This window comes from Chrysemys picta, chromosome 4 (genome assembly GCF_011386835.1).
Source record: "Chrysemys picta bellii isolate R12L10 chromosome 4, ASM1138683v2, whole genome shotgun sequence".
NCBI classification, from domain to species: domain Eukaryota; kingdom Metazoa; phylum Chordata; order Testudines; family Emydidae; genus Chrysemys; species Chrysemys picta.
Genome location: NC_088794.1, coordinates 18,848,837 through 18,865,858, shown reverse-complemented (window position 1 = coordinate 18,865,858; position 17,022 = coordinate 18,848,837). Strand labels below are relative to the sequence as shown.

The window sequence follows — 17,022 nt, the reverse complement described above, 5'->3', positions numbered from 1 at the left end:
GCACCTCTAGTCTCCATACCACAATGGCTGCTGGAGCTGCATGGCATAATGCCCTCTCTGAGATACCTAGAACCACAGGTTTCAATCCTAGCAGGGGTGATTTAGGCTCTGTTTCCAAAGTAAATAAGCTGCATTTCAGGCTAACAGAGCATGGGATCTTTCCAATTTGACCCTCAATAATCAAGGGCCACATGGTCCATTTGGATGAAGATCACATGCCAATGTTCATTGCAGAATGGGGTTTACCCAGGTGTCCTGGCACCGTGCTGTTTGCTTGGCAGCTGCCTTCTATCCTAGAGCTGGCTGCATTTCAATGGCAAAAGGTTTCCTATCTGAATGTCATTTGTGAAGCACTTTGACCTGAATGGTGATATAAATTAATGCCTAATCATAATCTTACATTTGTATCAGGGAATAATGAAGAATATTTAAATGTGTTTTCTTTGTTTCTCTTCCCCCTTAAAAAGCCTTGCAATTTATCACTGTCTTTCTGTGATTTTTTTTTTTTCCTCCCCTCCTCCCGCACTAGCTAGAAATAAATGCTGAATTATGCATCACAGGAAAGAAAATGCATCATCACTGACAGCAACATTGTTGCACAAGGTCCTGAAAGAAAGCTATTGACTTGAGGGTTTGTTTGTTTTTAAATTCAGGTTTTAAATACTTTTTCATCCAAACCAAATCTGTGACCCTGAACCTACATCTATGTACGTGGTGATGTTTCCCTGCTGCACTGCTGTGGATGAGTCCTGTGGAGGGTCTCTAACAGTTGAAGTATGGAGTGTTGTTGTAGCAATGTCAGTCCCAGGCTATTAGAGAGACAAGGTGGGTGAGGTAATATATTTTTTTTTGTATTGGACCAACTCCCCTTGGTGAGAGACAAGGTGCTAAGCAGCTGGTAGCTCACTTTGACTTTAACTGCAATAATGGGTGCTCAGTCTCTCTGAAAATCGGGCCATTACTGTCCTTACACAGTAGAGAAGATTTCAAATGAGCTGAGTTAGCTAGAATGTGTTTCATTATTTTTGTTAGCTAATCACTACAGATGTATTCTTAAGTATAAAAGTTAGACAATCCCCCAGCTACATAATGTGCACTTAATATATCCCCCAGGAGAATGTGGTATAAATCAACATTTATTTGATACACATGTAGATAGCACACAGTCATAACAAGACATCCAAATACAGAAAAATAGCAAATACACACTTTAGCCAACACAGAAGAAGAGGTAGTAACACCAATTGAGAACAGATACAGTAAAGTACTAAAACAAGAGTCTGCCTTCACTGCATCTTTTCAGAGCTGAACAGAGAATATACAAAATGTTAATCTTGATATTGATCTTGGAGTTGCTTTTAGTAGGATTCAGGAAATCCACCCTACCTCATCATGTACTACTTCACTGTTGTAAATACATCACTTGAAAGATCCATCTTCAGCTAACCAGATGTACCAAGTCTACATGTGGTTTATGAATGGAATGCTTTGGCTTCTGCAAAACACCAATGAGCTTTGTGTTAGGGGCTTGTTAGAGGGAGCAGGATGCCTGCAACTGCCTTTCTGTTGTGTTCTTCAGTGTCTAAGGCCATGTTTTTCTATGGCTAGTGAGTATGTGGTTTTTGGTATAAATCTTGGTTGGGGATGTAGCTAGGGGTTTACAATAAAACAATGGCTTTGTAAAAATGGACTATCTGAAGTGGTCTCAAACAATCGCTGTGAGAGATAAAAAACTCATTTCACACACAGATTTCCAGGGCAGTCCTTTGTAGGATCAGAACCTAAGAGGTTTTGCGCAATGGGCACTGTCCTGATGTTCACCGAGCCCAAATAAATGAAGAGGAGTCTACCCACATGGAGCTTATTGCAGAACTGCAGACTTACTCTGTTGGTTCTTCATCTTAGGGACTGTGGGTAGGGTTTTACCAAGTGCTTCAGGAGCACAAGTCTCCTTGACTTTCCAAGAAGCTGTGAGTGGACGACAGGGGATGGATCACTCTGATTGCCTGTTCTGTTCATTCCCTTTGAAGCACCTGGCATTGACTACTGTGGGAAGACAGGATACTGGCTAGATGGACCATTGGTCTGACCCAGTATGGCTGTTCTTATGCCCCACTATTGATGATATTTTTGGTAAGTCACTTAGGCATTTCTGAAAATCTCACCCTATGTCTGTAATTGGTATATAAAGCACCATCTAGTGAGAGCCCTCTTTACAAAAATGTACAATAAGTCACTTCAGAAACCTTCCCATGAAATAGAATATGTCTGTTCTGAAGTAAATGTCTACCTTTTTAAAAGTTGTTGGTCAGATGATTTTTCTTTACAAAGTTATTCTTAGAACCTCCTAGCCTTAAACAAGAAAATTTTTCATTTGAGAACGTAAACTTGCTGAAGCAGTTACTTTGTAGCCGCAAGCAGAACAGTACTCTTGAAGCCAGATTTCACTCCAAACCATGTCTGGCTGCCTCCTTTCCACCTTCCACCACCGACTCTGTGGAGATTACCCACCTTCCATCAACACAAGAGCCAGATGGAGATTTTATTGAATCTGGCCCTAAACTTGTCTCACGCGCTACTCCAGCGTCATACTTACTGCTCCTCTCATTTAATACTGACAAAATAGACAAACATAATTACAGATTATTTTGCTTGGAAACTATGCCTTTTCTCCCTCTTTCAGTTTTTCACCGCAATAGGGAGACTCCTACAGAACAAAAGGAGTTTCCCTCACCTGTGTAACATTTCTTAAGAATAGTTATGCTAATATTTCATTGAACGTGATTCATTTCCATTTAAAGCAGGGAAGTGTGCCAGTTCCCAGCATACTTCCATATTTACCATTTGTCGGTCATTCTGTTCACTGGCAGCAAATCTCACTCTATAAATTTCTTATGCAGTTTAGTTTTTAGCAGAACTGAGTACTTATTACGCTCTGAAAAAACTCGGGCGAGAGACCCAGGTTCAGGAGCATCCCAATGCTCATCTCCCTAGTGGTTTCACAAGCAAACCACTCCAAAGCAGGATGAAGACAGATGGCTGTACAGTTTCAGCAATCCCTGCTGGCCCACTCTTTCGATAGCATTGATTGTGGCCTCAAAGGAGGCTGTGCATATACCACCTTCTTGGCTATGGGTGGAATGGGAAGAGAGAAAAGGCAGAGTCCAGAAGGGGGCATAACTAGAGCCCATAGAATTCTCTTCATAATGTCACAGCTCACCCAGAGTAACTATTCCTCAATAGCACTACCCTAAAGGTAAAAATTAAATTTGTTTCAGTGATACCAAGACTTTTGATCCACAACTGAGCTGTTATTTAGGAAGGAAAAACGGGCAGCAGCTGGTACTTGTAGACATGTCAAAGCCTGTGTTTTCCTTACCTGCAGCTGTTAAGATTTAGAACTATAATAACAAAATAGCCCTAAAACCAGCGGTAGCAGCCATCTGTATGCCATTCATTTTCCAGATAGGCGCATTTTAAAGCTGAAAGGGATTCTTAAGGCATATTACATTATACCCTTTATGAAAAATGGTTTGCCAGCCTTCCTGTTTACTGTATTGCTTGAGTTTGTACATTAAGACAGTGGGAAGAAAGCTGCAATACAACGTAACAAGGGAATACACTGCTGATAATTATCGGATATACTCCTCCTCAGAGATGCCAGACAGGTCTTCATCAGTGCTTTCATCCAAATCTGGTAAATTGCCCCAAAGCAGTAAATTCACACCTGGAAAAAAGGATTGTAAATAACTTAATTTGTATTCGGACCTCATTTGAGTTAGAGTAAAAACTGAATTCATTGCCTCAAAATGAATGGCTCTAGTCCTTGAAAAACCTGTTAGATGAAATAAGACAACATTGCCTAGGTCTAAGTTATTTTCTATTTTTATTCAAAAAGGATCTCTAGAAATATCCTTTTGAACTAGACAATAGTAGCAAGTCCTGTATGAAGAGTTATATGAAATAATCATGTAGCTATTGGTAATCTCCTTACGGCTGGGTTACATTAATTGTGTTGGTTCGAGGCACAGATGACATTGTGAAAGTCTTTAAACTAACTAACCTTGTGTATGAGGAACAGAAATACAGATGGTCTAGTAAAAGGCCACATACTTTGGGAAGACCCAGAAGGACTGATTATGCGAGATACACCTCTACCCCGATATAACGCGACCTGATATAACACGAATTTGAATAGAACGCGATAAAGCAGTGCTCCGGGGGGGCGGGGCTGCACACTCCGGTGAATCAAAGCAAGTTCGATATAACGCTGTTTCACCTATAAGACGGTAAGGTTTTTTGGCTCCAGAGGACAGCGTTGTATCAAGATAGAGGTGTATTTGTAGTTTGTGTGCCAAGTAGTTGTTTAAAAGGAACTCAAGCGAACTAAATAGTAAGAGCTAGTATTGGTTGTAACCTCAGCCTAAGCTAATGGGGATCAACAGAAAAAGTTATATAGGGTCACAGTGACAACACAGCTCAACTCAGAATAACCAGTCAGTGGAGGGTTGCTTAATAGCACAGTGAAGCTTCAAACACTACTATTAATAATATCCTCTGGCTCTGCATTTACACTTGTATTTGTGCAGTTTACATAACAATATTGCTCAGAAAATCCTGATTCCCATCAGCAATAGGTTAGAGTAAATTTTCTGATCAATTAATCTTACAGCCCTTTTTTAATATAAAGCCACACAAACTTGAGGCAACCTAATATTGCATTTTAGATATTTAAGCTCCAGGTGACATGAATAGTTTCCTCATACAGCATTCCTTCCCCACAAGCCTCTCTGCTGGAACGGCAACTCAGTATAGATTTGCTATATACCTTAAGTAAACAGCATATGCGTTGAGACACCTTACTATTGGGGGGAGGGGGAGAAGGGAGGAAGTTGCCACTTAACTCTCCTGTGAGGTAAATAGACCTTCCCTGTTCAGAATCAAGAGTTCCTTACCAGAGGAGTCTAGTCTGTTTATACCAAAGACTGCTTGGCTGTGAAACATCCAGAAATGGCCATTGTTACAGGACAGCAGGCAAGGTTTGCATGGAGCAATCACATGGTAACCTACAACATTGCCACTAGAACAGCAAACAAAATAATGATCATGTAAGTTCGTGGATGAAAGCCAGTTTGCAATGAAGAACCAACTAAGCTTAATGTTAAACAGGATCTAACCACTTTACCAGGCAAATTGGTATAATATTCTTATCTGGGGAAAATTAAAGGCGAGTTTTTAAACAAGTGGTGCAAAAAGTGTCTGAATATATTTATTTAAAGAAAGAGGGGGTGTGTGGAGTCTTGTCTTATTGCAGAGAACCAAATTCTGTCTGTTACCCGAGTGTACTTTAACTTAAGTCAGTGAAATTTGTTGCATCATGGAATCTGATTGTTCCATTTTAAAACAGAACTCCCCAGTGAAATCAATGGAGAGTTCTCCTTAAAACTGATGGTACAATAGGACCCAATAAAAGCTAAGTAATTAGATTGTAAGAGCTAAGTAATTAGGTTAGTGTATATATGAGCCTGATTCTGCTCCATTAAAATAAATGGAAATTAAGGGTTTGAGTAGGAACAGATTATAGCCTAATTAATTTACCTGTAGTAGATTCCTTTCACTCTCAGAAGCACACCCAGAAGAAAGTGTGTGCTTTCTATTTCAGCATCTGGACAAACCAGAATTCCTTGCTAGCCAAGTCTCTCTCTCTCTCAAGAGAAACACCTTGTTATTTTTAATCCAAGAACCTTCCTGTCCAAGTTCAAATCTGAGCAAGCTGAAATTTTAGGCATAAAGCAGACAAGTGACCCTTTTGAGCAGTTTAGCAGAACTTTTTTTTTTTAAAAAGGAACAGTATCTTAAGTATCAGGCATTAATAAAAATAAACAACAAACTCCAGGAACTTTCATGTTAATTTTTTCCATCCCCTAGTGCAGAGTAGGTCTGCCAACAGCATGTTCTCTTACAGCAGAACCTCAATTTTATGAACCTGTTATACAAACCTATTGTAACTGAGATGTTCAATTTTATGAACTCCTGAATCCCCAATTAGTTCATAAAACAGGAGTTCTCCACTGTATCTGTTTTAATAAAGTGGAAGATATGAGTAACTGCATTTCATGGTGACTTTATTCACACAGCTATCTCAAATCAATACTGAAGCAGTCTCTCTGGAGTCAGTCAGGTGCTATGCAAGTTTCCTATAGAACCCCACTTTAGTCTTGATATGCATTGTCCCGTGCATTTCTGCTAGGGACTTCTGCAATGACAGACTAACAGTCACGTCCAAAGGTAGTGGGACTAAGTTTCCACTGAGCAATGTTATATCAAATTCACTTCATTTGTGACCCAAGCGCATGCACTCTAGTGGTCAGTAATAAGAATGCTGCAATGTTGCTGCAGCATATGCATTGCAGAGCTGGTGCTTGTATGATTACGAGTCACATTGAAATGATATTACTTACCATTTTAAACATGCAATATTCTTCAGTTTGCATTTGCAGATGTCAGTGAAATAGCAGCTTCCAATGAAGTCAACAGTACTGGAGAGGGAAAAAAAAGTGTCACAGGAATAGTTTAGACTTAACATAACTTCACCCAGCCACCTGCTCTTGCTGTAAGCTAGAATTCCAACAAACAAATGTTTGAAGTTCTTACTTTTCTATTTCCATTTACAAACACCTATCTGCTATCATCCAATCTCCCTCTATCACCAAGCATAGTAGTATCAAGATAGCAAAGATTCCTATATATTCCACCAGCACAGCCTGAGCCAGCACCACAGTGCAGATTTCAAATTTGTGGGCAGAATGATGGAGTGCTAGCACATTAGCCCTGCTGTACCCCTCCCTACCTCTTACAATGCTGCCTCACCAGCTCACCTCTAGTTGTCCAGTAGGATACCATAATACTCTATTGTCTAGGGTCATCTACTCAACACAGATTTCAGTTGAATCCCAATGCTAAGTGAATGTACTTCAAATATTCACATAGCTGACTCTCTTCACTTCATGAAGTAAGAGGAAGAATAGCAGACCGCTAGTGTAAAGCAGGTATTTGAGGGCACCATTAAATAGCAAAAGAGGCAGTGCGGGTAGAATAAAGATGCTCTTCAAAGTTGTGTTGAAAGTTTCATAGATAAACTCATCACAAACCATGTGAGGAATAATACTAATAATGCTGAACATTACACCACTGCATAGTCACTTAATTGCATATCTCCAGTTATCACACCAATAAACCAAAACTGGATTACTTCCTAGAACTGGTTGCTACATAGAAAGGAATAAAAGCACCCAATGTGGTGGTCATTTTTATCGAGTGAAGTCAGTGATCAAAAGGCATTGCTCACAAGAATCTCAAGATGACACTTTATCCCAAGCAATGCTATACTCTGCAGTTTGCACTGAGTTAGTCATCAGTGCTATAAAACAAGAGTGCTGGGTTTTTTTTGAAGATCTTATTCCACTGTATGCTTTTAATCCACATTTGAAGTTGGTTCAATCCAGGCACTGTCCTGAGGCACACTTCACTTCACCAGGTTATACATGTAGCAACATGCTTTTTAATTCTACCATCTTTTTGATGGACAATGAAGGCTTCTCCTCAGGCCTATAGTATGGGCATTTACTGCTATACAGGGACTTAAAGGATCACCCGTGAAACTTTTAGCAGCTGAGGTTCATAAGTGGTTGATGGGATCTACAACTCCCTTATATGTGCACACTACAATCCCAGCAGAATCTGCCATAGAGTAATTAAAAATGAAGCATAATTGAATGCTTTAGACCAAAAATCTGACCACCTGAAATTAGTGGGAAGTGCCCATCAGATTCTGCTTTAAAAATCCATTACAGTAATTGAAATTTAATTTTAGAGTAGGCTTATTTACATCTTTAAACTTCTAAAAATATTACACACGGGCAGAAAATAAAGTTACAAGCTAGCTGATAAAGTCCCTTTAATGGCTTTGCTCTATATATTTAGTTTTTCCTGCTTTACATGAGGATGATGGCTAACTTCTTCTGAATTGTTTCAGGCTATGAGGGTTGTCTGGTTTTATGCAACTCAATGAACTGGCCCACAGAGGTTAACATCAGCAAGGCTCAAGAGCTGCTTTGTTGGTGTCCCAGTTCCATGCAAACAGTCAGTCCAGAGCTAACCATTTCAACTAGACGATAAGGCTTCAGTCCAGGGAACTGGGCCCCTCACTAGTACTTAGAGATGATAATTAGTCCTTTTATACAGGGAGTGAACTCAGTTACCAACTATACCATTGGGTTCAGTTAGCAACTCACTACCTTTGTCTACATTAAGAAACTTGCCTATTTACAATGGGTGTCAGCAGCAATAGGTGTAGCTGGCCTGGAGCAAGATGTAGTTTAACTGCAAGGGTGAACAGGTTCAAACTATGTTCAACACCGTTTCAGAAATGGTAGGTGATTTGATTTAGTCCTGTCTGTGCACTTGCAGTTAAACCATTTTCAGTACCATTTAATATGCTTGTTGCAGACACCCTACATCTTTGTCTGCAGGGAAACAGTGTGCACAGGTTAGCCTATCTGAGGTACCTAAAATCCAGCTAGCTCAGGTAACAATAATAGTGAAGACACCACAGCCAGGCTTCTGTGTGGGTAGTGCAAGTCTGGGATGGACTTTGGGTGCATCATCAACATCATCATCAGCGATCCCTTGACTCAAAGATGATCTCGACCACGGATTTACATATGGGTCCTGAGATGACTCAGGAGTCCAATCCTGGAATCATAGATCCGTCATAATAGGTACAGACATTTCCTGTCAGGCCAACTGCCTGGGGGGAGAAAGTTCTCTCTTTTCAGGTTCAAGGGCAAGGCACTTCTCAAAGCGACTTATTGCCTGATGGAGGATGTGGCGCTAGTGGGGTCAGTTGGTGGCTTGCTTCTCCTAGCTTGTGATATCCACATCAGTTTTCTTGAGATACTCTTTCAGTGTGTCTTTTGTAGTGCATACTTGGCTTGCTAGCCCACTGTGACACCTGAGCTGTGCTTTCTGCACTTCTGTTGTTACCCGTGCTTGCTGGATTCAAGTTGTCTTGGACAGACTAGCCCATGCTAGCTTTTGCTGTGCAGACATACCTTCAAACTTGATGATGATAGAGGCTGGTAGCACTTTGTCTACATCAGGACTCCAAGCTACAATGGTGGTAGCTCCGGTGAAGAACTACTTCTATAGTTCCTTACTATGGACCTAGCCAGCTTTGGCACTGGGTCAGTTTCCTAGTGCAGACAAGGCCATTGTCAGACTTAACATCTGTGTGTCAGTTTCTTCTTCTGGAAAGTAGGATAGTATTATCTAAAGCAGGTGTCACCCCAAACAGGTGTGAGGCTGTCTGATTTTAATGTCCTCTGTAGAAAAGCTGTTAAGAGCAAAGTAATATTGTCAAATACTCTTCTGTAATAGGGTTCCTATGGTAGATCTTAGGTAGGTAAGCATTGTCAACCCCCGTCATTTTTAATTGGCTCTGTTTTTGTAAATGGACACAAACTAATATTTTCAAAGCAAACTGATCTTTCCTATTTTACAACTCTGTTTGACCCTGCAATCCTTCCTAGTTTTCCACCAGTTGGAGCACTAGTGTAGGCAGCCACTGGCATTTCAAATGTAGTGTTGTGCAGACCCTGCTTTAAGCTGTGTTAGATGAGATGGTAGGTAGAATGCCGACAACTGGTTTACACTAGCATTTCCACTGTTAGAACAGCAGCAATGGTAATGTAGGTACAGACTTTGTGAGAAAAGGGGCAATTTGTTTACATAACTTGGTATGTACTGGGTTGAGTGCTCCATGTCCAACATGAGTGCTTCCATTCATTCTGTTAATGGGTGGGAAAAACAGTCCTGAGAGTTGAACTTCTGCCCTGTATGCAGAGATATAAGTTTACTTAAGAGTCTGCATGTTTCCTATTTTGATTTATTCTTATAATTTAGATCCTCAATACATTAGCTCCTACTCCAAATCTAACCACTCAGCCTTGACCAAACCATCATTTGCCATGGGAAAAAATCAATTATTATAGTATCAGGAAATCACATACCAGGAAATGATTTCCTGAGTCACTAAAACACAGATCGCTATTTTAACTTTATACTGAAATATGTGGTTTACTGACTTTCATTAACTCATTTTTGTAGTTTAATATGTTTTTATTGTACACTAAAACTGTGGATTACATTTGTAACCACACGGATAGCTTTAACTCACGTTTGACAACTAGCATTGTATGAAAGACATTTTACACCAGTTTAGAACATCTGTGCCAGGAACTAGGTGTCTATTGTAAATCTCAAATGAGACCACAGAACAATGGCTTAGTGATTAGAATGTGTTTAAAAAATGAACCTTTGTTTTTTTTAATTAATTTTAGCCCATCTTAGTTTATCTCCTTTTTAACTCATGCTTACAGATTAACGCTTTGTAATTTACATTTTCTTAATATATAATTTACTATTTAATATTTAAATATGGCTTTCCCATAGTTACTCATCCTCTGACTTCAGCTTACGTTTGATCAAGTAACAAGAAAGAATTTTTTTCTTTAATTCCTGGCCTTGCTTAACTCTGAAAGCCAAATTGGGTTCTTTCTGCTTCTTTCATCTTCACCAGTTAATGCACTCAACAATTCTGTTGATCTATGAGGCCAAACAGAATACAGCTTGTTTTCCTTGACTGATATTGGTTCCTGCACCATTAAGAGTAAAAACATGTTTTTATCCTTAAAATAAACAAATTTGACTTGAAACAGAGAAAGTAGTTGTATTTGATTGTAGTAACATTTTTACAGAGCCACTGAAGTAAATTTGTTTTTGTCAGGCTGGATGTACATTCAAGCTATGTCAATGAACAATCTTATTATCCATCATCTAATTCAGTGGCTCTCAACCTTTCCAGACTACTGTACCCCTTTTAGGAGTCTGATTTGTCTTGCATACCACCAAGTTTCACCTCACTTAAAAACTAGTTGCTTACAAAATCAGACATAAAAATACAAAAGTGACACAGCACACTACTCCTGAAACATTGCTTACTTTGTCATTTTTAACATATAATTATAAAATCAATTGGAATATAAATATTCTACTTACATTTCAGTGTATAGTATATAAAGCCGTATAAACAAGTCATTGTCTGTATGAAATTCTAGTTTGTACTGATTTTGCTAGTGCTTTTTATGTAGCCTGTTGTAAAACCAGGCAAATATCTAGATGAGTTGATATACCCCCTGGAAGACCTCTGCGTACCCTCAGGGGTACATGTACCCCTGGTTCAGAACCACTGATCAAAGTCACTAGCTGGGAGAGTGTGTGGCCTTAAGGGTAGAGTAGCAGAAGCATTTCCAGATCTAATACTAACACATTCTGACATCTTGTGGCAAATCACTTAAGGGATATGGGTTAGATTTAAAATAATTTTAATGTATATTCTTACTTTGTTACTAACTCTTGAACAACAATTGTAGAAAGTAATCCAGATTTTTCTATCATTTACACTACTTACTTATTTGCAGTCCACCAAGCTTGGAATAGATCATTTAACTGTTGGAAACATCCTACTAGTCTGGGGCAAGGCCCCCCAAGTTTATACTGCACCTGTCTGGAGGTGTTACCCTACTACAAACAAAAATAGTCTAGATACTGACTTGAAACAGGAGTGAAACTGACATTTTCAAGTCACTTTCACTTCTGTTTAAAAGCTAGTTACTTTCCCGAAGGCTCTTAAATACAACCCTACAGTGATTGTCACAGGAAAATATTTAAAGTCAAACACCAAGAAGATTCCACATTTTAAAGTTGAGAAAAAATGAGTCTTGTTTATTATGTAGAGTTTGTATATATGTATTTTTTAATGTACCATTCTGTGTTTGGACTGTTCCTCAGTTCCTGAAAATGGAAATAATAATACTTGCTTGCTTACCTGCCATATACAATTATAAGGAGTAGATTGAGATCTGGTGGGGGTAGGAACTGGGTCTTCTTAATGGTTTGCACGGTACCTAACACAATGGGGGTATTGCTACTGATTAAGGTCTTTGGGGGCTACTGTTCTATTAGTCAGCTGTTGAGATGCCTGCAGGTGGCAAAGGAAGAGGACTTACTTGGTGGGTGGGATGTCGGTGGAGTACAGGTCGATCTCTGTGTTGGCCAGCAGCACGGCCTTCATCCCCCGCGAGCTCAGCACCTGCTGGCAGAATCTGCAGCAGAGCACGGACACACACCTGTCCTTGAAGGTGAAACCACTAGTGGACATGATGGCTCTGGACCGAAATGGTTTGTCTCCTCTTCCCACAGAGCGCTGAGGGTGCTTCTTGCTTTTCTGAGGGCAAACTGGCCACCAGCCCCCTTTAGCTGCTCCTAGCCCCCGCTTCTTCAGCTCCCTCTCTCTCAGGATCCTTGCCCCAGGGACTGTTCCCCTTCTGCTGCTCTTCCCACACTCACTGCCCCCTCCCTCAGGGGACAGCCCTATACCGGCACACCTCCCTTCCCCTGGAGAAGGACTCCCCTTTCCCACCCTGCTGCCCCCTCCAGGCTCCAACACCCCCCTCTGCAAACCCTGTACCCCCCCCCCCCTGCAGGCCCTGTATTCCCGCCCCTTGCAGGCCCTGTACACCCCCCCACACACACTGCAGGCCCTGTACTCTCCTCCCTACCAGTGGGGGCCTTATGCTCTCCCCTTCCACTGCCCTCCCCTGCCTTGTGCTCTCTTTCCCCCCCCCTGCTACTGGGGGCCCTGTCCTCCTCCTTTTCCCCCTACCAGTGGGGGCCCCGCTTCCGCGCCGCCACCACCCAGGACCCACTGCTTCGTCTCCCACCCCCAGCACGGGGTACCCAGGCTATGCTCCCCTTGCTGCCCCACCCCCACAGCCCCTGCTTACTGCCCCTCCCAGGGGCCGACCCCCTTCTCTTTGCCCCGGGCCGGCTGAGTCGCCTGCGTCAGCCCTGCTGCCGTTAGACCCCAACGGGCTAGCCCCAGCGAGCCCCTGTCTTCAGAACTGTCACACTCCGTTTGAATCCCTGTCCTCGCTTCCCATTGGAAGAGAGCCAACACTCCCCTAGAGCCTGATTGGGGGGATTGGGGCAAGATCCGCCTCTCAGAGCAGTGAGGACCCGCCCCCCTCAGCTCCTAATTGGAGGAGCCGTGAGACAGAGGCGGGAGAGGGAGACCAGTAGAATGCTGCTATTGGTTAGGAGGGTTGTCACTTCGACACATCCCAGCTGCTGATTGGGGGAAACAGACGAGGGGGCGGGGTGGGTGAGCTAGCGCTGCGGAGGAAACTGACCGCGGGAGTCGTAGCTGGAGAGCCTCGGCTCATGGAGGAGGGAACCTGGCTGCGCCGCGCTGCAGGTAGGCGCTCCGCCTGGGGCTGAGGCGCGTGTCGCGCAGACCTCCGTCCTACCATAGGCGTGCCCCAGCCCATAATACTCCCGCCCTCCGGGGAGACCCGCACAGCCCCCAGCCTGGGGTGTCCGGCACGGGCTGCCCCCGCGAGCCCATTGCTCTTCCCCAGGCGGTAATTCTCCCTGGCTCGTCCAAAGCACCCCGCGCCGCCCCTTCGCGCAGGCAGAGCACCATAGCCCCGTTTCTCCCTAACTGTAACCCCCCCCGCGGCATAACCCCTCTCCTTCAACTGTAACCTCCCCCCCCGCGGCACAATCCCCCTCCTTCAACTGTACCCCCCCGCGGCATAACCCCCCCTTCCCTCCCTTTAACTGTAACCCCCCCCCCCGCGGCATAATCCCCCTCCTTCAACTGTACCCCCCCGGCATAATCCCCCTCCTTCAACTGTAACCCCCCCCCGCGGCACAATCCCCCCTTCCCTCCCTTTAACTGTAACCCCCCCCCCGCGGCATAATCCCCCCTCCTTCAACTGTAACCCCCCGGCATAATCCCCCTCCTTCAACTGTAACCCCCCCCGCGGCACAATCCCCCTCCTTCAACTGTAACCCCCCGCGGCATAACCCCCCTTCCCTCCCCCTAACTGTAACCCCCCCCCGCGGCATAACCCCCCCTTCCCTCCCCCTAACTGTAACCCCCCCCGCGGCATAACCCCCCCTTCCCTCCCCCTAACTGTAACCCCCCCCCGCGGCACAATTCCCCTCCTTCAACTGTACCCCCCGGCATAATCCCCCTCCTTCAACTGTAACCCCCCCCGCGGCATAATCCCCCCTTCCCTCCCCCTAACTGTAACCCCCCCCCGCGGCACAATTCCCCTCCTTCAACTGTACCCCCCGGCTTAATCCCCCTCCTTCAACTGTAACCCCCCCCCGCGGCATAATCCCCCCCCTTCCCTCCCTTCAACTGTAACCCCCCCCGCGGCATAATCCCCCCTTCCCTCCCTTCAACTGTAACCCCCCCCGCGGCATAATCCCCCCTTCCCTCCCCCTAACTGTAACCCCCCCCCCCGCGGCACAATTCCCCTCCTTCAACTGTACCCCCCCCCCCCGGCATAATCCCCCTCCCCCTAACTGTAACCCCCCCCGCGGCACAATTCCCCTCCTTCAACTGTACCCCCCCGGCATAATCCCCCTCCTTCAACTGTAACCCCCCCCGCGGCATAATCCCCCCCTTCCCTCCCCCTAACTGTAACCCCCCCGCAGCTTAAGCTCCCTTCCCTCCTTCAACTGTAACCCCCCCGCGGCATAGCTTCCCCTTCCCTCCAATTGTAAATTCTCCGCCGCGGCATAGCCTGTTCTCTCCCCCCCCCCCCCAATTGTAACCCCCGGCATACTCCCCCCCCCAATTGTTTAGCCTCCCGCGGCGTAGCCTCCCGTTCCCTCCAACTTTAACCCCCTGCGCAGCCCCCCACACCCACTTGCAACACCCCCTGCGGTATAGCCCCCTTTGCCCCTCCCGCCTCAAATGTAACCCCCCGCGGCACAGCCTCCCTTTCCCCACAATTGTAACCCCCGGCATAGTTCTCCCTAATTGTGTAACCCCCTCGCGGCATAGCCCCCCCCCCACCCAATTGTACCCCCGCGGCATAACCCTTCTCCTAGGATAGAGTTTCCAGCATATACAATTCCCTCCTCCAGTCTATAATACTCAAGGAGAAATTATTCCCCCCCGCCTCCCACTATTCCTCTCCCCCGTATAGCTCCCAAACCTTCCCCACCCCACACTCCAGGACTGATTTCCCCATCCTCCCCCTTCTAGGAGCTGATCTTCCCCCTTCATTCCCAGAGCTTATCTCCCCTTTTCCTCAGACTTTAATATTCTCTTTCAAACCCATAATAGTCTTCCCACCACCCCCATTTCTTCTCCCTGCTATGATTAGCCGCAGGAAAGGGAATACAGGGTTGGGTCCTTCATTCCAGAAGTGAAAAGCAAATGGGGTTTAGGTGACCAAGTGGTCCTCTCATACGATTGAGTTTGCAGCAGCCAGGATCCCGAGGTGCTGGGGCGTTTTGCAGTCAGCATTGGGGAGCTCCGGTGGTTTCTCCGTGTATTTTTGGGAGAGCTTTAAATATGTGTATTTGCGCAGTCTCTTTCCAGCTGGGTGGATAGTAATTGCATAGAGCAGCTTGGAATATCTTCCACTCCCTCCATAACTAAGGGGAGAGCCAGCCACACTCTTTCTGTTTGTTTGTTTTCCATTTAAATGCTCTAACCCTAGTCTGTAACCCTTTCCCGTTTCCTGTCTCTGCTAGCCACGTTGTTCCTCTTGATGTTGGATGTGGATCCAATAGTTGGTTGGCTTTTTAAAAAATGCACATCTCCCTGATTTCTTACATTTGTTACCCAGAATAACTTCTAACACCCCCCCGCCCCCTCCAATTGTGCCCTGACTTCCTCCTGCTGGGAGATTTGCATCTGCCTTGCACATGCTGGGCTGCATTTCCCCTGGCTCCAAATCAGCTTTGATGTCTAGAGGAGATACCTATATTTCTGGATGGGGGGGAAACCAAACAGTCGTAATAATAACAATAATATAGAATAAAAAAGCTGCCACGTCTGTTGAATCAAAGGCTGCTGTTTTAGCTATGCCAGAGGGGATTAATCTTGTTTATGAAATGGTTTGTGGATTCATTTTTGAGCTCCTGCAGTTCATGTAATTTAGGGATTTGGGTCTAATTTTTCAACATATCATGTTGCTGCTTCTCCAGTACCTTTTTTTTCTCCCTGTATTGCTCATTTAGAGAAGCGATTTTTCCGCAGGCTAGTTTCCTTTTACTCCCACCCCTTTTTCCCTGGGGACTGAGCTTTCCCAATGAAATTTTTGTTTTTGTTTTTTTGGGGGGGGGGGGGCGTACTTGCTACGATGCAGGCGTTTTATCTTGCTTACCTGGGTGATGTACATATGTAGTAATATGCTGCAGCTTAAAGAGGAATTTGCAGTACTACAGCAGCTTCTTTAAATCACAAATTTTGTCCTTGCATCTTGTAACTGACAATTTAATTTTTAAAAAATATTTTTTTATTTACAGGCAACAAAACCAAAGAAAGCAACATCTGATCCTACATTTCTACTCCCGTTTGGGATTTTATTTGCATCATCTTTGAGCCTATTTATAAAAAAAAAAAAAAAGGGCAAACCAAACCCACACAAAACATGTTGTGCGGAAGGACTTCCACTCCCTGACTGTGCTATTAATGTTAATAACCAGGAAAAGCCTTTGGGGGCTACATGATCTCTCATCTGAAGCTTGCTGCTGCTGCTAAGGGTTTTGGTGCAGGGAAACAAAACTGCCTTTTCCGCCCGCTGATTTCCTAACATCTGCATGTTTCTGCTGCCGCACTCCGTCTCACACCCTCTTCCCATGGACTGATTTTTTTTTTGTTATTGAGGGTTGGAAGGACAAGAAACCAGGGCATTTCTTTGGGAGAAACAAAATTGCATTTATTTGTTGCATTCTGGTGGATCTGTTCTGAGGTTAATATTTTTGGAAAGGAAAAACATGACGTCGCCAGCTAAATTCAAAAAGGATAAGGAGATCATAGCTGAATATGACACTCAGGTCAAAGGTAGGAATAATTTTACATCCGTCTATATT

At 44.1% G+C, this 17,022-nt stretch overlaps 2 protein-coding genes across 7 annotated transcripts in view; one reads left to right on the top strand and one right to left on the bottom strand.

Annotated features, from left to right (window-relative positions):
- Nucleotides 1-1,118: 1,118 nt before the first annotated feature.
- FAM72A (family with sequence similarity 72 member A) lies at nt 1,119-12,417 on the bottom strand. Its single transcript, XM_005306439.4, has 4 exons — nt 12,129-12,417; nt 6,462-6,539; nt 4,956-5,080; nt 1,119-3,727 (listed from the first exon to the last, which is right to left on the bottom strand). Exons 1-4 carry the CDS (start codon nt 12,278-12,280, stop codon nt 3,633-3,635), a joined length of 450 nt encoding a protein of 149 aa, XP_005306496.1. The 5' UTR covers nt 12,281-12,417; the 3' UTR covers nt 1,119-3,632.
- An 829-nt stretch (nt 12,418-13,246) lies between these two features.
- SRGAP2 (SLIT-ROBO Rho GTPase activating protein 2) overlaps nt 13,247-17,022 on the top strand; it is a 202,064-nt gene continuing 198,288 nt past the window's right edge. For all 6 annotated transcript variants that reach the window (XM_065594599.1, XM_042848989.2, XM_005306441.4 and 3 more), the window contains exons 1-2: nt 13,247-13,375; nt 16,456-16,993. Coding sequence is in view for 4 of the 6 variants with exons in the window: in XM_005306441.4 (XP_005306498.2) it covers nt 16,927-16,993 (67 nt within the window). In the remaining 2 variants the exon portion in view is untranslated. The remainder of the gene's footprint in view (nt 13,376-16,455; nt 16,994-17,022) is intronic.